This window comes from Cervus canadensis, chromosome 20 (genome assembly GCF_019320065.1).
Source record: "Cervus canadensis isolate Bull #8, Minnesota chromosome 20, ASM1932006v1, whole genome shotgun sequence".
In the NCBI taxonomy this organism is placed as follows: Eukaryota; Metazoa; Chordata; class Mammalia; order Artiodactyla; family Cervidae; genus Cervus; species Cervus canadensis.
The window spans coordinates 3,437,134-3,456,017 of record NC_057405.1 but is presented as its reverse complement, the minus strand read 5'-3'; the positions used below and the strand labels follow the sequence as shown (position 1 = coordinate 3,456,017).

Genomic DNA, 18,884 nt, shown 5'->3' with positions numbered 1-18,884 from the left:
GCCCTGAGTGTTAGTGGTTGGGGGGAGGGAAGGGAGGGTGTGGACGGGTGGCAGCGCCTTGCTTTCAACATTGGCATTTTTGTTGTTGCAGGAAAGATTTTGAAGTTTGCTCTTCTGGGCTGAGTTGCCTGTCCCAGGTGTCAGCTCATTTGCAAGGCCTAGAGTCCTTGTTCATTCTTCCAGGGGTTGAGGGTGAGCAAACAGGCCCACAGATGGCTTTAGTTGAGAGCATGGAATATGTAAGAAGAGAGATCAATAAAGCCGCAGATGACTTCACTACCTGGAAGACACACCTGCTCACCCCAGGCAACCAAGAAGGTGAGGACCGCTTGTCAGTGAGGGAGTAAAAGCCCAGTGTAGGAGCGCTGTCTTGTAGATTTAAGTCCACATGGTCCTGGACAAACGTCGTTTTGTTCTAGACGTATCTGTTCAGGGTTCTAAGGCTAAGAAGTGTGGTTGGAGCCCATAGCTCTTTTCTTTATGTGTATATATATGTATAAAATTTTTTCATCTTTGGTTGTGTCGGGTCTTCGATCCGCACAGGCTTCTCTCTGGTTGCAGTGAGTGGGTGCTACTCTTCGTTGCTTCGTGTGGGCTTCTTATTGTGGTGACTTCTCTTGATGGGAGCACACGTCCAGGGCAGGCGGACTTCAGTAGTTGGGTCTAGGCTCTAGAGCACAGGCTCAGTAGTTGTGGAGCACGGACTTAGTTGCTCCACAGCATGTGGGATCTCCCTGGACCAGGGATCGAACCCATGTCTCCTGCATCGGCAGGCAGACTCTTCAGCACTGAGCCACCCGCGAAGCCCAAGCACATAGCTCTTAACTTCTGTTTGAGCACCTTGCCTCTGGGTTGCCGTCACATTACTTACTTTATAGCACTCGGGTAGGGAGACAGCACAGGCTCACTGGCTGTTCCAGAAAGTTCTCTTTTAGGCTGGAAATCCTGTTTGGATTCAGCTGGTGTTTATACACTCCGTCTTAACTGTTTTCATATTTTTGGCATTCTTTCAGCAAAGTTGTTTTAATACAAGGAGATAACCTTGTAGGTTTATCTACGCCAGGGATGTATCTCGTTCTTTACACCCAGCACAGCTTGACAGTGACTCAGCCTTAGCAAGTGCTTAGCTGGCAGCTGTTTGTTAAAATGACAAATGAGGATTGTTAGTCATTTCCAGAGGCACTGAAACCAATGATTGAGTTTTAAAAATTTGTTCTGCACCATGTTGTTTTACTAGGAAACCAAATGCTGGATGAAGGGTTTGTAGAGGATTTTTCAGAGCAAATGGAAACCGCCATCCGGGCCATCCTTTGTGCCATTCAGAACTTAGCAGAAAGAAACAGTCAAAAAACAGAGAACACTGACCAGGCAAGGCCCCAAGAAGAAGATGGTATGTCTAGAATCAGGAAAATACTAGTTTCTTACTTGATTTTTTTATTTGATGATTATTTTAAATATCTAAGGACAAATGTTGGAATAATTATTGGATGAATGAGAGGAGGAGAGTTTATTCTGTTATTCACCATGTTGTTCTTTTCTGTGAATGAAAGAGGCTGCAGGCTTCGAGAGCCTGCAGTTAGGACACCTCACAAAACTCCTGGAGGAGGACTTCTGGGCCGACGTGAGCACGTTGCACGTGCAGAGGATCATTTCCACGGTCTCTGAGCTGGTGGAGAGGCTGAAATCATCCGGCGAGGACGGAACAGCAGCCAAGCACATGGTAACCAGCAGATCCTTACAAGCTTCTCACCGTCCATGTGGGCTGAGCAGAAGCCAGTGGGGTTTCACCTCGCTGCACATGCTGGTCCCAAAGCAGGCCTCCTTGGCAGAATCACTAAGAATTTGATCTTTTTGTGCATGTAGACCTCACTGACAAACTTTGGAAAACTTAGAGCTTACTTGCTAAGGATTACAATTGTAAATGCAAAAATGATGGCAGTCTAGAGTATCTAGGGTTGACGTACCTAGAATTCTTTCATATCCTAATCACATACTCCTGGGTGTCTGATGTTAATGGTAGATGTTACCGCCATAACTAAGGGTCACTGGCCATATCAGGCAACCCCCTTTCCCTTCAGTAAGCCAGGAGAGGATGACATTGTCATCTCCCTAAGTCCAGAGAAACAGCTTACTTTATAAGACTTGTGTGTTATTCTGTTGCATTGATTCCAGTGCGAACTTTGAATCCCAGCAGAATTTGTTTATAAACATACTTTTTTTAAAAGCTAAAGAACCTTGTTAACTAGATGTTAACAAGTGACTTAAGTCACTGAGAATTTGAAGTGTAGCGTTGTGAGAGTCTGTGTGGACGAGGAGGAAATCGCAGGGGGCACGTGTGGTGTGCCTGTGTGTGATCACGATGCACCATTAGTGCCGTGTAGCACACTCAGCTGGCCCCCCCGGGGAGACCTGGTGTGAGCGGGCCTCTCGCCCCGCTCTGCCCCAGCTCTTCACCCAGTCCTGCCGCCTGCTGGCGCGCCTGGTGCCCGTGCTGTCCAGGTACTCCGACCTCGTCCTCTTCTTCCTGACCGTGTCTTTGGCGACTCACCGCAGCACTGCGAAGCTGCTCTCTGTGCTTGCCCAGATCTTCACGGAGCTTGCCCAGAAGGTAAGGACTGTTTCCATGGAATATTCCATACCCGTCAGTGTTTGGTTTGATGGGCTTTTATTCTGAACCTTCACAAATAGCAGGAGGTGATTTGCCCTCCCTGCGAATTTCTTATGGCTTTGTTTATTCCTCTTTTACTAAGCTTGTTTGTACTAAAGTCTCTACTTCAGTTTCTACTAAAATCAGGTCCCTCATGGGGGGAGTTCCCTAGACTAGAGAGTCCGTCTAAAGGCTGTTGCTTTCTGTTCATACCCTTCTCCTCTTTGTCTCCAATTTGAAGTCTTCTGATAACTCTGAGCTAGACCTGTAGGATAAATGAATCCTTAATTCTATTATCCCTGCTGGCTCAGAGGGTAAAGAGTCTGCCTGCAATGTGGGAGATCTGAGTTCGATCTCTGGGTCAGGAAGATCCCCTGGAGAAGAAAATGGCAACCCACTCCAGTATTCTTGTCTGGAAAATCCCATGGACAGAGAAGCCTGGTGGGCTACAGTCCATAGGGTTGCAAAGAGTCAGACACAACTGAGCAACTTCACTTTAACGCTATTAAGTTGTAAGTCATCTATACTTATTCATGAAATGGTAATGGGGATCTTAAGGTTAAGAGAGGTGGGCATCTTTAATAGGGAAGGCATTCCTTCATTCAGCCATGATCCCAGTGCTGTGAAAAGCATTGATATTGTAGAGACTGTAGACCCTACCCTTGGAATTCAGGAGCAGCAGACAGATCTAACAGACTCAACTTGCCATGGTAAGGCCAGTCACAGGGGCATCTGGTTCTGAGACTCACAGTGAGTGAGTCTCGTAGCCTCAGTTTCCTCGTTTGTAAAATGAGACTTGGATTTTTGTGAGTACCACCTTCAACTAAGTATATAGTTTTTTGTTCAGTTTTTTTCTTTTAATGTCCCTAGTATTTTCAGATCTTTCGGGTAAGATGCACTTGATGAAGATAGGAATTTCCAAACTGAAGGTGAGGTTTAGGCTTCCTGTAAACAGGCAAAAGTTCTTAGTTCTGAGTATCTAAAATACAACAAAGGGTTAAAAAAAATGGGGAGGCAAGCCCTTGTCTCTAGAGGATAAGTGTGTGCCTTTATTGAGTAATGGAACGAGTCTCAGATTTGCCCCCTCTATCTGATGGGCACTGAGCCAGTCTTACATCCCATCACTTCTGGAGGGAGCACTTGCCTGCAGAGGCAGGGACAGGACGGTATGTTGAGGGTGCCCCGAGACTTGGGTCAGCTGTGATTGTCCACTTGCACCATTGCTGTGGTCTGACAGGTTCTAGAATGACTGTGGCCTGTCAGACCTGTGTGTGGTTACGGATGGGGTTGTGGGGGTAGAAGTGGTTCTGATAAAAGCAGGGTGCTGTGAGCTTAGCATCTGTCTCAGCTGCAGCAGTAAAGTGCCCTGCGGAAGGACGTCTGAATCTCCCTCCTTTTATGACTTACTCTGCATGCATCTAAACATATTTCTTTAAAATAGTGTGAGAAAGTCTTAGGTGCTCAGTCTTGTCTGACCCTGTGTGATGCCATGGACTGTAGCCCACCAGGCTCCTCTCTCCACAGGATTCTCCAGGCAAGAATACTGGAGTACGTAGCTTTTATTTCCCTCACTATTTTAACCAAAATGTATTTTCCAGTCACCTTTCTAAGAATACATATCCTGAAAGTGAGTTTGCCTTTCCCTTAATTTTTAAGTGTCTGTACTGTATTCCTGTTCTCGCTCAGGCGTGCTGAGGGAGCTTGAAAACAGATGAGATGCAGTGCTGAGATAATAGATCTAGGTTGTGATTAAAGCGCTTAACCCATAGGAGGCTGTTTCTGTGTAACTCCGCCACAGTGTGTGTGGGTCTTGGGTCTTGGTCTTGTTGTCAGCTTATTTGTAGTACATTCTCATCCTCAGATTGACAAATATCGTGATAGCTTATACTTTTCTCTGGTAGAATTTCTGATTGAGAGCCATTATTTTCTCTGTTTCTTTTTTTAGTCAATTTCAGCCCACACACTAGTTTTTGATACTTATTTTTAGGCTGCCTTCTGACATGAAATACAGTTTTGTTAACTCTTCACAAGTGTTGCTCTATCTCCAGACCCCATGCCATAAGGGTTGCCAGGCGCCTTGGCAGCAGACAGCCCGGGCTGAGGTGACAGGCAGATCCCCGGATGGGGAAGATCCCCTGGAGGAGGGCATAGCAACCTACTCCAGTATTCTTGCCTGGAGAGTCCCATGGACAGAGGAGCCTGGTGGGCTGTGGTCCTTAGGATTGCAGAGTAAGACATGACTGAAGCAACTTAGCCACACACGCACGCACGCACGCACCGGGACTTGATTTGAGGAGCATCACACAAAATGTTCCCTAATGAAAGAAAGTGAATTCTCTCACTCACAACATCTGCTTTCAATTGCTCTACCTCACGGGCACTTGTCTTCCCTCTTTCCTCGCTGGCTTACTGATTTGGGAAGTAGATAAAGAAGGACAAAAGCCTTCTGGGATCTAGACACTGAAAGGGTTTACTCTCCCTCCCCACCCCTGGTGATTTGCTCCTTAAATACCATCCGAGTATATATCTCATTCAAATTTTTCTATTGGCCGAATGACAGATTACTACATACCAGAGGCTTCCACAGTCAAAACCTCGCATATTAAATCTGATGTCAAGCTTTGAAACTGCCTAATAACTTATCACCAAGGAAGAAAAGAATGTCAAAAAGTCTCCTGTCCTTCCATCAGATGTGAAATACTGAGCTAGAAAAGAATTTATCATTTATGTAGGGTATTTTTTCCTGCAGCAGGACTGGGAATCACTTCTTTATTGCATTTGTACCTAACGTTCACTCTGTTTTCAAGGGATTTTGCCTGCCCAAAGAGTTTATGGAAGATTCAGCAGGAGAGGGGGCGACTGAGTTCCATGACTACGAGGGAGGAGGCATTGGAGAAGGCGAGGGCATGAAGGATGTGAGTGATCAGATAGAAAATGAAGAACAGGTATGTTTTCATGGCCATGAAATATGTAAATTGGATGCAGAAGCATACGCTCCTTTTCCAGTATTTAAATTACACATATAAATGTTTTTCCTACTAGGTTCATGGTTTTCAGACTGATTTAGGTACCTTAAGAAAACCAGAGTTTAGGGAGTGGCTGTAAATTAAAAGCTTGAAGGCAATAGGAAGGATACTTTGTAGCTCGGTCATTGGTTGTACCTACAATTGGGGAAGGAAATAGTTTAAAAATGTTTTATTTTACATGGGAATATTTTTGCTGATTTTCTAGAGAACACTGTTGCTAGTGGTTCATGTAAGGACAAAAAGTTTGGCTATTTTAAGTAATGATTACATTAAACAACAGTGCCAGTGTTTGTTATTAATAGGTTTTATTGTTGTATGTCTTTGACATGTTCAAATTTTAAATATCTGTATCTTTTTTAGTTGAAATCAATAATGCTTTTGAAATATTTAGATGCTTTGGACTAAGGTTCTTGTTTTACTTTATAAAATTCCAATCTGATTTGGATTTTTTTTTAAAACATACTTTTAGTCATTTAGTCATTAGATTAATCAACTGTGACTTGAAGATAGAAGAGAGAGTGGAATTTCGTTTTATCACCTGTATTCTAAATTGAAAGCAGTCCATAAATTTCTGTTTAACATGTGGTCATACCTATTAAAAACAGAGGAACAAACCGATCCAGATTTCCTCTCTTCCTTTGAAGGGAAAATTGGAAAGATATAAAAAACCAAAAGAGTAATGCTCGCATTTATGTGGTAGAGCTCTGATGTACAGAGTGTGTGTGTGTGTGTGTGTCCGTGTGTGTGTGTGTATGTATTGGCCTTTCTGCATTTGTCAAATTTAACTTAATTAGCACCCAGTACTTTGTTAATGAGGAAAAAAAATAAAGTAAAAGAAACCTAATGGAAAAGTACAAATCCATTGGAGAAAAACATTATTAAGTGGGATAAAAAACTTTCCGAAGAATTCGGCAGTATCCAATAGCTTTTAAACGCTTTGTGTTCTTTGATCTAGGAGTTCCATGTTTTCTCACAGAAATCTCATAAGGCCCCAAGATAAATATGTGTATGAGGGAGTGTGTTTATACAAAAATGTTTACCACAGCATTATTTACACTGGTGAAAATTGTGAAAGCATCCGTATATTCATCAGGAAGGAATTATTTTTAAATGATACTGTTTATGCAGAGCAATACTATAGTTAAACATAATGAGATAAGTTTTTAAGTATCAACATGGAAATATATCTAGGACATATTTTTTAACTTAGAAAAAACAGATTGCACAGCAGTTTGTAAAGAATGATCCCTTTCTTGTTTAAAAAAATGCTCGGAGGCAGGTATTGATATATACTGTATATATTATATTTCTAAGTGTCTGTTGGTGTACTTATAGATAAAAAGATGTGCCAGAACATCACCAGTAGTAATTTCTTTGGGAATTTTGGAGGATGGGGGTGCCAGGGAAACATACTCTTTCTGTTTGGCTTAAAAATTTTTATATGAGATTGTATTACTTTTGTATCTTAAAAAAGGACTTTTAAAATTCAACCATAATGGAAGAGATAACAATCTGAGTCTTTTGCCCAAGATATAATATAGAATGTGTAGGAATATGTAGTTTAAGGAAGAGTGAAGAAAATTGCGTTTACTGGGGGAGGGATAACTTAGGAGTTTGGGATTAGCAGATACACACTACTATATGTAAAACAGATGAGCAGCAAGGGCCTACTGTATAACACGGGTACTGTATTCAGTATCGTGTGATAACTTAGAAAATGATCTGAAGAAGTGGGAGTATCTGAATCACTTTGCTGTACATCTGAAACTAACATAACATTGTAAAGCAACTGTACTTCAAATAAAAAGATAAAAAGGAAAGTAGAGGAGGGGGAAATTACATTTACAGTTAGGTAATGTCTATGAGAGATCAAAGTGACAAGATAGATATTAAATTTATGTGCAGTATAGTAAGCGAATTTTTTTTTATCCTACATAAAGAATACATAGACTTTTTAAATATGTCTGGAATAAAAAAAATTCACATGAAGGAAACCTCAATAAAAGTCTATATTCTCTAACAACGAATGCAAAAAACTAGAAATTAGTTAACAGAAGTATTAAAGCAAGTCACAAATCATGTGTATTTTCTCTATTGGTTCTTTTTTCTCTCCCCAGAGAAAATTTTATACCACTGACCTTGGCATTTATATATTTGTATTCTATTTAGAGCTGAATAAACATTAGTAACATTATGTTCATTTATGTTTCTATAATGCTTTTTTATTTAGGCAGAAGATACATTTCAGAAGGGTCAAGAAAAGGATAAAGAAGATCCTGACTCAAAATCAGACATTAAGGGCGAGGATAATGCCATTGAGATGTCAGAAGACTTTGATGGGAAAATGCATGATGGGGAGCTGGAAGAACAAGGTTTGAGATTATCTGCCACTTCGCTCTTGCTTTTGAAAAGTGGATATTTTCTCCAGGAAGCCACATGTTCCCAATACGTAGCCTAGCACATGCTCTTGGAGCAAGTTGGTTCCTCTGCGTGACTGCGGGGGAGGCATCAGCGTCTGCTGGGCGTATGCCAGCGTGTCAGGCGTCTCCAGCTCCTTGCGGAGGTTCCACTCCGAGTAAACTGAGGCACTGGCCCTGATGTTCCGGCTGCTCCGTGTGCAGATGAGTGACCCGCGGTGTCCTCTAGGGAGAGCCGCAAGATGCACCCTCACTGAGCCTGGCTCTCAGCCCAAGATGGATTGTTCTAGAGAGGCTTTTTTTTAAATGTATATGCGTTTTTTTCTAATTGCAAAATCAGTAGACATTTGTTGTAGGTGATTTGGAATAAAAATGCAGAAACCAAATCAATACCATTGTACCTGTCACCCAAATCACTTAATTTTGGGGTGTTTCCATTTATTGCATATATATTCACATACACACACACAGAGACCATAAATAGTTCTATAGTTTGCTTTTTTCATTTAACTTATGAGTATTACATGTCATTGAAAATTATTTGATAATGATTTCTTACAGCACATTATCATCTGTCATGTTATTACCATAATTCAACTGTTGACCTAAATCTCTATCCAAAGCTTAATTTGAAATACAGTGTGTTATTTTAAGTGAATACCTTACAGAAATGATAGCTAACCTCAGAGTAGAAGAAGGTATGCATGCCTAAGTAAGTATAATGGTATAAACTTTGTCAAAGCAGACCTTGATCAAATACAAAGGAAAGAAAAGTCTGGTTATTTGAGCAAGGAAAGAAAATTCTGGTTAATTGATCGAGACACATGATTTGAGATGTTAGATAGAATCATTGGCATAGAATAGGTTGGAGATGGGGAGGAACCTTGGAAATATTGTAGACCACCCTTGATTATTTCCCAGGTGAGAAACCAAAATCCAGTGAGGTTGCTGGGTCGCATAATGAACTCTGCCAGCACCAGAATGAGCCATGCTGACAGCCATTCTACCACCCTGCTTACAGTCCTTCACCACCCCACATCCCAGACCTTGTCTTCTCCAGTCTGTAGACACAGTAGGAGTGCTTCACGACATCTAAAAGCATCTGCCTGGAGGGTGTTCTGCAGAATTAGGCAGCACATCCCAGGCAGGATCCTGGCCGGGTCCCTGCCTCTCCCACACACCCAGGAACAGATTAGTCTGGGGATCTGCCCTGAGCTCCGTGCCTTCCCTTTCAGAAGAGGATGATGAAAAATCGGACAGTGAGACCGGAGACCTCGACAAACAGATGGGCGACCTGAATGGCGAGGAAGCTGACAAACTAGACGAGAGGCTTTGGGGTGATGATGACGATGAAGAAGATGAGGAGGAAGACAGTAAGACTGAAGAAACAGGACCAGGGATGGACGAGGTAAGTAGAAGATTCCCCCATCACTGTGTCCCCACGACAAGAGGGGGCAGTCATCCTACCCACTGCCACTCCCTGTCGGTCATGGCTTTCTTTCTGTCTTGGTTTTTCTTCTGTGTCCATTTTTCTGTTTTTTCCTGCGATCTAGATTTTTTATTGTATCCAGGGCTCAAGGAGTAGCCTGACCTGAGGCATCCCTTGTGTTATGGAGGAGGGAGGTATAGATTCGGTATCTGATTCTGCCAGTGGTCACTGCCCTTCCCCAGCCCTGAGCTTGGGGCCCCCAGGGCTGGGTGTGATACACCCCTCCCCGCCCTGCTCTTCACACTGCTGTCTCGGCTGCCGCCTGGGCTGTCCTGCCTGCCCCCTGCAGGGTGATGGGTACGCCGTCTGCTGGATGGCTCCATGGGATTGGCCCTGCACATGTCTGGGAGCTGCGTTAGACAGTAAGGTGAACGCAGTGTTTTAGGTTGAGAGTGATGATGATGTGTTTTTTCTTCCTCTGATATTTAGGAAGATTCTGAACTTGTTGCTAAAGATGACAACCTAGATGCTGGCAAGTCAAACAGAGAGAAGAGCCAGCAAGATAAGAAGGAGGAAAAGGAAGAGGCAGAAGCTGATGATGATGGACGAGGCCAAGAAAAAATTAATGAACAAATAGATGAGGTGATGAGGATTCAAAACCCACCTGCTCTTCTCACTCAAGGCCAGGGCCAGTGCAACGCACAGCTCCCAGGGTGTCTCAGGACGTATTTTTTCCTACTTATCATTTGTTTTCCCACCGCCTCATAAAGGAATGTGTCATAGAGCCTCTTAACTGAACATAAAAATATCTAACCACTGGTGACCGATGAGATGAGCTTTGTGCTGTTGGGACTCATGTTGTAGTTTAGAAACTAAAACCCACAGTCCTTTTGTATATTTTTTCCATAAACTTCCACATCCTGTTTGAGATTAGGTAACACAGCACCTCCTGTCCATGGAGAAGGTGCACAAACAGTGAAACTTGACATTCCAGCGTGAAAATTGTAAGCATCCTGGTAAAATCCCAGTGTGTGCTGGTGATTTGAGAGCAGAGACGCTGTCTTCTCTCAGCGTAAGGACAGGTGGCCCTTGAGCAGTGTGGGCACTGGGGTTACTGACCGCCTGCGGGGCTGGAAACCCGTGTGTAACTTTATGGCCGGCCCTCTGCGTCCATGGGCTCTGCAGCCTCGGGTCCGCAGCAGCCACACGTCTGCGTGGTGTCATAGCACATGTTCACTGAAAAAGACCCACAGAAGCGGTCTGCGTCCGTGGGCCTGCACCACTCAAACCTGGGCTGTTCAGGAGTCAGCTGTGTTCAGAGCTCATCACGTGTGAGTGTTGTTCTAAAGTTTACTTTTATTTTCCCTGATCTCTCTGTTGCCCAAAGAGGGAATATGATGAGAACGAGGTAGACCCTTACCATGGCAACGAGGAGAAGCTGCCCGAACCTGAGGCCTTGGACCTCCCGGACGACTTGAACTTAGACAGTGAAGACAAGGAGGGTGATGGGGACAGTGACCGTGAAGATGGAGAAGGTGTGTCTTAAAGCATAAAGGGCCTGTTGAAAGTCCCTGACAGTGAGCAGTAACTGGCTGCTTCCCAGGCCAGCGTCATGGCCAACTCATTACCATGTCTGATGAGTGTAGTTCCGGCTTGGTAAGGTCATGCTTGTCTTGGTTGCGTTTCTCCTCCGAGGGGCCTGACGCTGGAACCCAGCAGGCCTGTCTCTGTAGCCGCCTGTTCTGTGCCGCTCCGCCTGTCCGAGCGGCGCCGTCAGCACGGCTCTGCCTCCCTCCAGGGGCACGTGGGCCCCTCTCACGGCATGATACAAACACTCTGCAGGCCAGGTAGCGCCAGGCCTCTTGTAGAGCCCGCTTAGGAGCTTTCCTGTGAAAGTTTTGTTTCATTGATTATTTTTGACTATACCACGCAGCTTGCTGGATCTTAGTTCCCTGGCCAGGAATTGAACCTGGGCAGCTACAGTGAAAGCGCCAAGTCCTAACCACTGGACTGCCAAGGAATGGCCTCCTAGGACAGTTATTGATTGATGTGCTTATATTGTGTGTTTAGGCTGAAATATGAAATCATGATGGGAAGTGAAATTGAATAATCCCATGAGAGCTCACTTGGCACAACAGTAAGCCAGTGCTTCTGTCACCCACTGCTCCCTCTGAGTGTGACTCCCTCAGGGAGTGCTCTCTGGAGTCGGGAGGGGGTGTAGGTGATGCTTCTGTGACAGAGGCCCCGTCACCGTGGGCAACCGGACAGGAAGGTCGCAGCAGCCTCACTCCGCTTCCCAGTGAGGCCGTTACGTATTTAGAAAGCTATTAAAAACACACCTTATTAGAACAAAAGGAGCAAATTACAAAAGAGTAAATGAGGGGTACTGTTTATGTGAACATCTGCTAAAAGATACAGTACTATATATTGTTTATGGATGCATCAAATGTATGGAAACACAGAAATCATTAATGGTAACCTCAGGTTATGAGCTCTGAGGAAGTAGGAAGAGCAGAGACATCAGAACCCTGACAGTTGTGTCCAGAACTATTTTATTCCTTAAATACAAGTGACAGATTTGATACACTTGTGGCAAAATATTAACGTCTCTTAAGTCTGGGAGGTGAGTATATGGCTCTCATAAAGGTAAAATGCGTTTTTCACATTTAAGGTTTGATAACCTGTGCTCAGGACATTCCTCGCCCAGCGAGTCTCTAGTTCTCCTTTTTAAGTGTAGTATAAGTTGTGGCTTTTAAGGCGCTTTCATTACTTTATAATACTGGAAGCTTATTTCAACCTTAAATTCAGCAGTCAAGCAAGCATAAAATTAAAGTTCACTGAGAACCTAGTAAGCTGTTTTGCCCGAGAAAAATACCCAGGTGCATTTTAAGCTACTATGTATATAAACTAAGAAGCAGTTACTGTGAAAAAGTTATCTTTGTACAGTTCTTTCCATTTACAGGCTATGGTCCCTGTGTTACACAATACATCCTTGGGCCTATCTTACATCACCAGTCTGTACCTCACACCTCCTGCTCCTATGTTACCCCCCGCCCCCGCCACAATGATAACCACTAGTTTTTTCTGAGTCTGAGGAAACAATTATTTTAAAGAATTATTTACTAACGAAGTAATTGATTTCTTATCCAAATTACAGAAAAGCTCTTTTAAACAAAACTGTTTCAAATAGGATTGTTCCCATTTGAATATATGTTGTGTATGGTAAGGAATGAATGATGTCCATCAGTTATTCCTAATGATAATTGAAAATTAGACTAGCATTTCCTGTCATTCTGAAGTATTCCTATTGTGGTGGTGGCTTTTTGGATTTTTAATGGATATCCAAACAGTTGTATACAATATATAAGTATAGTGAAGAGCAGATGTAGCTGAATTCTTCTGTGAAGGGTGGGTCAGATAATAAACAGATCAGTGTTTGCCAGTCATAAGCTGCAACAGAGTCGCACATCCTCAGTTCCGCTCTTGTAGCGTGAAGTCAGCCATAGGTAATACAAAGCGGATGGAGTAGACACATGGGTGAACAATTGGATGCAGTGGTGTTCCAGTGTAACTACTCGCAGAAATATGTAGATGCCCAGATTTGGCCCATGGACCATAGTTTGCCAACTTCTAGTTTGAGAGTAATAAAAAGATGCTTGTATAACTATATCTCATCTTAAGAAATCATATAGTTTAGTTTTTAAATTCTGCGTTCTTTTGTCTCATCTGTCCAGAAGAGAATCCTTTGGAAATTAAAGAACAACCAAAGGATACTGAAGAAGCAGGTCATGAAGCTGAGGACATAAAGGAAGAGACTGAGCCTGATCAGGATGAAGGTCAGGGTCAGCCCCAGCCTGAGGGAGGCCACGGTGAAGATGACACGGGGGAGGAAGGAGAGGAAGAGATGGATACCGGCGCTGACGACGGGGACCAGGCTGCTGCCGAGCACCCTGAAGAGGACGCAGAGGAGGAGCCACTGTCCTCGGAGGACAAGGACAAAGATACCAGTGAGGAAAGCGCCGAAAAGGACGTACCTGTTGACCAAGGCCTCCAGCCTCAGGTATCACGGCGGATCTGCCTTGTCCTCTATGAAGAGCAATAATGATGAGAAAAGAGTTCCATCTTCTCGCCACACTCTGTCTTAGGATACTTTACCACGAGCAGGCGATAGCGCCAAGCAGTTTTCGGTTTGTGGCTGATCCCCTCCCTGCAGGCTCCTCTTGGTGAGGAGAGGGGCCCTCACTTCACCTTCTTCCCTCAGAGCGTTGAATGCTTTTTGATTTCCCTGCAGATGCAGGAAAAAGAAGAGGAGAACTCTGACATGGAGGAGCCGGTGCCAGAGCCCACGGACAGGAAGGAGCACCAGTCCCGCGGGCAGACGGGCTTGGAGAGCGTGCAGAGCGAGCAGGCCGTGGAGCTGGCCGGGGCCGCGCCCGAGAAGGAGCAGGGCCGGGAGGTGAGGCCTGCTCGCCGCCGGCGCCTCGTGGAGGGCCTCTTCTCCCTGTGTGAAAGCCTGTTCGTTCAGCAGCAGGGGTTTCTGTGTAATGTTTTTTTGTTCTTGACATCTAAAACGCCAGCTCCCATTCTTTAAGAAAATGGTCGTACACCTATATTTATATGGAACAAACCCCAGAATATTTTTACACACTGTATTTAAGCGATGTGCTTAATGAGAAAAAATTACGAGAGTGTCGTTCTCTGTGGGAGAATCACGTTCAAATTCTGTTTTCGAAGCTCCTAAGCGAAGAAGGCTTGACTTGAGATTTCATGCAGTGATATGGGTCTAACAGTGCATCCTTTTTCCTTACTGTTAACCACGCTGCCAAACAATTTAAAAAGCAAAACACTTCTTAATTCCTTGATGTGGGGTGATGTGTCTTTTGTGGCATAGTTGGGGCGTTGGTAGTCTGGGGGGAGCCCTGGAAGTCAGGGGCCTGCCGCTCAGTGCTGTCTCTGGCCCACTCCCTTGGCCTCTCTGACCCCCATTTTCTCAGCAGTAATTACAACTGTTTATACCCCTCTTATCCTTCCAACCCATTTACTCAGCACCCGTTCATGAGGTGCTGAGCATTTCATTACTCTGGTAGATCTTCACAGTGGCCCTATAAAATAAATATTATTGTTCTTACTATGTTCTCCATTTTGCATCTGAGTTAAATAAGCCCCCATAAAGCTAAATGACAGTCTCAAGGGTACCCAGCTGCTTGATGACGAAGCCTCGTTTCTGATCGAGGTCTGTCCTGCTTTCAGAGTAAGCCGTTACCTCCTGTAGACAACAGCCCCCCGAGAGGGTAACAGACAGATCTCGGTGCTTCTGTTCCTGCCCACAGGCCAGGCGTTAGTGACGGGGAAGTTCCAGAGCAGACAGGCAGAGGTGGTCAGTCATCCCCTGGGCTCCCAAAGGGAATGATTCCAAGACCCCCACGGATACCCAGGTCCACGGCCGCTCGAGTCCCTCATGTGAAGTGGTGTGGTGCAGTGGGCCGCCCGTGTCCGTGGACTCAGAGGGCCGACCGCACGTGACTGAGGGCAGTTGTACACAGTGCGGTCTGTAACCGGGTGCTGGCTCCGCTTCCTGCCCTCACTCTCTGTGGCTTGGATCTCACAGGAACATGGCAGCGGGGCTGCGGATGCAAACCAGGCAGAAGGGCACGAGTCGAGCTTCATGGCGCGGATGGCCTCCCAGAAACACACCAGGAAGAACACACAGGTCTCTGGCACTCTTCAGCTAAACTTGGGTGAAGGCTCTGTGTAGATAATACTCCAGATATACTGGCTGAAAAAGAAATTCCAGCCTTGCTGCCCCAGCACGATGGTGGCCTTGGCAAGCACAGCAGGACCGCCGGGCTTGCTGCCTTTTTCTTGGCGGGGACAGACCTGATCCCCTGATCCCGCGACGCGCTTGTTCTGGAACCTGGGAGCAGGTGGTGTTGCCAGGCTACTAACCAGAAGTACTGTTCCCTGCCCTTTCTCTCCTGTGTTTGGTTTCTTTAATTCTGTTCAATTCTGTTCTGTCCTGTCCTAATCCTGTTTATTTAGCTGCATCGCACAGCCTGTGGGACCTCAGTTCCCTGACCAGGGATTAAACCTGGGCCCCAGCAAGGAAAGTGCTGAGTTCCAGCTGCACCGCTGGCAGATTCCCTATTTTCTGTTTTAAATACAAGATTTTAAAAATGGGGTGCTATTTATGCATGTGACACAAAACCAGTCTATAGGAACCAGTCCCCTGAAAGCTTGCGTTTTATCCCTGTGCTCAAGCCACCGAGGGCCTGTCCTCAGAGCATACTGGTGCTGCCAGGCTTGCCTTCTAGGAGATTAACTGCACATGTAGCACATGTGTGGATGTGTGTGTGCGCCTGTGTGTGAGTGTCTCTTCGCCTCTTTGCCTTTATTTCAGATATAAAAGTGTATCATAGAGATTGCTCTGTATGTGTATTTAGAGATCTTCTATCAACAGCTGCATTAAATTCCACTCTTGTATGGCTGTACCTAATTTATTTAATCAGCCCCCTGAGGATAAACGTTATTTTTATTCTTTTTGTATTACAAAGTTCTGATGAATTTCCTCATATTTCCCACAGAGTTTTAAGAGGAAACCTGGGCAGGCCGACAACGAACGCTCCATGGGTGATCACAGTGAGCGTGTGCATAAGAGGCTGAGGACCATGGACACCGAGAGCCATGCCGAGCAGGGCCCGGCCCAGCCCCAGGCGCAGGCAGAGGATGCGGAAGCGTTTGAGCACATCAAACAGGCCAGCGAGCCCTACGACGCACAGACCTACGGTACGGAGCTGGGGGCCCTCCTTGCTCATCGAGCTCTGAGCGCTTATGCTGACCGTGTGTCCACCAGGTGTTGTTACAAAGTCATCTTAGGAGGGAGGGGAAGGACTTTTCAAATGAGTTTCCATCTAGTAAGAACTGTGCGGATATACAATTAGGTTTTGAAATAAAGATATCTGTAGCCAAGTGCGGGGTTTCAGTGCTCAGGGTTCTGGGTCTAGTGTAAGCCTTTTAAATATTATTGATGACGGTTGGCTATCCAAACCCAGCACTGGTTCAGGGATCTGAGAGCAGACGTTTCTTCACTCTCTGCAGAGGTTCAGAGCGTGAGTGACAAAGAAAAAAAGATCTCAGTATGCGATATCATTCAGTCTCCCCTTTGAGCTCTCTGGGTGACTTTTCACTGTTTCGTTCCTCATACGGAAGCTGGTGTTGATTATTATCAATGACACAGAAAAGACTGCTCTCCTGTGGATTACTTCTCTTCCTGTCCCCACCTTTAAGAAAAATGAAGCAGAACCGATGACGACTGCCATACGTGGGGCTTTTATGTTGTGCCTAGCACTGTTCTGAGCTTTGCAGCCTGATCATGGAGTTCCTCTGGTAATCTTTACGAGCTAGGATATCTGCATTTGATAGATCAGCATCCTGAGGCCAATGAGGTCTAAGAACTTGTCCAGGGTCACGATGCTGGGATACCCACGCTGTCTTTCTGTGCCTCCCACCCTCTGCTGTTATACTTCATCACTAGTTTCTCCCCCACGACTTGGCCCTGAGGATGATCCCTGAGCTGCTCTGAGTCACGTGTTCGGCATGTTTATTCTGGTCCAGTCTCTGATCACAGCAATAAAAACCCAGCAGCTGAACATCCTATTCTGTGGTCACAGCCGTGGTTACGCTATATCCTTACAGTTTCTGGGGCAGACAGGGAAATAAGACACTCGGGTCAACAGCTCACAAGTCAAGTCCTGTGTCCAGTGTCCAGGCCACATAACTAGTCAGTGGTAGAATCTCTGACCAAAGGCACACCCACTCTCAATGACTGTTCTGCAAAGAGCTCCGCTTTTTACATGTACGCTTTGTTGGCAGATGTGGCCAGCACGGAGCAGCAGCAGTCTGCAAAGGACTCCAGCAAGGCTCATGAAGAGGAGGAGGTGGAGGACACCTCCATGGACCCGGAGGAGCAGGAGGAGCTCAGAGCGCTGGACGCAGAGCCGCTGAGGCCAGAGGAGGTCAAGTCGGGGAGCACGGCCCAGCCCGGTGAGCGAGTCTGTGGCGGACACCCCCTTCCCACCTGAGCTCCGTGACTCTCTACTGTCGTCTCGCCTGTCCTGTTCTTTTTACGTCCTAACCCGTGACTTAGATACTCATTTGCCCATAGTAACCCCCCTGTACACGCTTCCTTTGGGAGCAGAAAGGTGGGGGAGTGGTGTTACAGGTCACCGACGTTCACAGGGAATCCCAAGCTCCAGACAGAACCCTGGCAGTCTTCTTTAAATACGTAGAAGAAAACAGAAGAGTGCACATGCTCCAGTTACGACCAGAAGAGATGGGCTTGATTACTAGAGAAACAGTATTTTTAATTATAAAATACACAATGTTAGCATAAAATGAAATAAATGTTTAAAGAAATAGGGTAAATGCATGTGAGAAAGAAACACTAACTTCTTACATTTTATAACTGTTCCATTTCATAACCGACCCCAAGTGCTATTAAATGGCAGTTCATTTTTTTTTTAATGTATTCAACACACATGGAAAAAGAACGTCAGCAATGAAATAAATGCAAATTCAAAGTAACCTGCTAAATTCAACAGCTGCTGCTTCTGCTTGCTGCTTCTCAGGGGCATTAGAATTGCAGACGGCCATTATGGGACAGTAAAGACATAGCTCTCTGATTAGATCGTCATTGATTCAGATCCAGACTTTGTCTTACGTACTTTATAGGTGGAGGCAAATTATTTGTCTTTGACACTTCCTGTCTTTGAGGTGTCTTTGACAGCTTCCTCATCTATAAGATAGAACTATGATTTTAATTTTTATTTTGTCAGTGTTCTGCATGCACACAGTTTAATGGATCACACAGTTCTACAAGGCTTGTCAGGGTAAAACCGTCTCTCCTACCTTCCCCTCCCCAGAACACAGCAGGGTCAGGAGAGAGGGGAGTTTCGGGAGTGTGAACTGGCAGTGACTGTCTCAGAGAGAGAACACAGGGAGCTGAGATGTTAACGTGCTGGGAGGTGGGGGAGTGACGTCTGAGCGACTGTAGGATTGACGTGTGACTGAAGGCTCAGTCTTAATGCCGATGTTATGGTAAGTAAAACTCGGTCCTTGTGTGAGAACAGGCTCTGAAGAGATGGAGATGGAGGCCCAAACTGTTAAAACAGAGGAAGACCAAGACCCCAGGACAGACGCATCCCACAGGGAGACAGAGAATGAGAAGCCAGAGAAAAGCCGAGATTCCACCATTCACACAGCTCATCAGTTTCTTGTGGACACGATTTTCCAGGTCCTAAAACTATAACAGATCACCACTTTAATAAGTTGACAGGATGGAGTTATAAGCTGCTTTTAATTCTTTAGAA

General features: G+C 45.2%; 1 protein-coding gene across 2 annotated transcripts in view; it reads left to right on the top strand.

Annotated features, from left to right (window-relative positions):
• MDN1 (midasin AAA ATPase 1) overlaps window positions 1-18,884 on the top strand; it is a 135,833-nt gene that overhangs the window by 108,864 nt on the left and 8,085 nt on the right. For both annotated transcript variants that reach the window (XM_043439461.1, XM_043439460.1), the window contains exons 80-94: window positions 92-318; window positions 1,238-1,390; window positions 1,551-1,720; window positions 2,447-2,608; window positions 5,455-5,592; window positions 7,904-8,045; window positions 9,326-9,498; window positions 10,009-10,161; window positions 10,907-11,054; window positions 13,254-13,579; window positions 13,811-13,975; window positions 15,128-15,229; window positions 16,101-16,302; window positions 17,389-17,559; window positions 18,645-18,808. In XM_043439461.1, coding sequence (XP_043295396.1) covers window positions 92-318; window positions 1,238-1,390; window positions 1,551-1,720; window positions 2,447-2,608; window positions 5,455-5,592; window positions 7,904-8,045; window positions 9,326-9,498; window positions 10,009-10,161; window positions 10,907-11,054; window positions 13,254-13,579; window positions 13,811-13,975; window positions 15,128-15,229; window positions 16,101-16,302; window positions 17,389-17,559; window positions 18,645-18,808 — 2,596 coding nt within the window. The remainder of the gene's footprint in view (window positions 1-91; window positions 319-1,237; window positions 1,391-1,550; window positions 1,721-2,446; window positions 2,609-5,454; window positions 5,593-7,903; window positions 8,046-9,325; window positions 9,499-10,008; window positions 10,162-10,906; window positions 11,055-13,253; window positions 13,580-13,810; window positions 13,976-15,127; window positions 15,230-16,100; window positions 16,303-17,388; window positions 17,560-18,644; window positions 18,809-18,884) is intronic.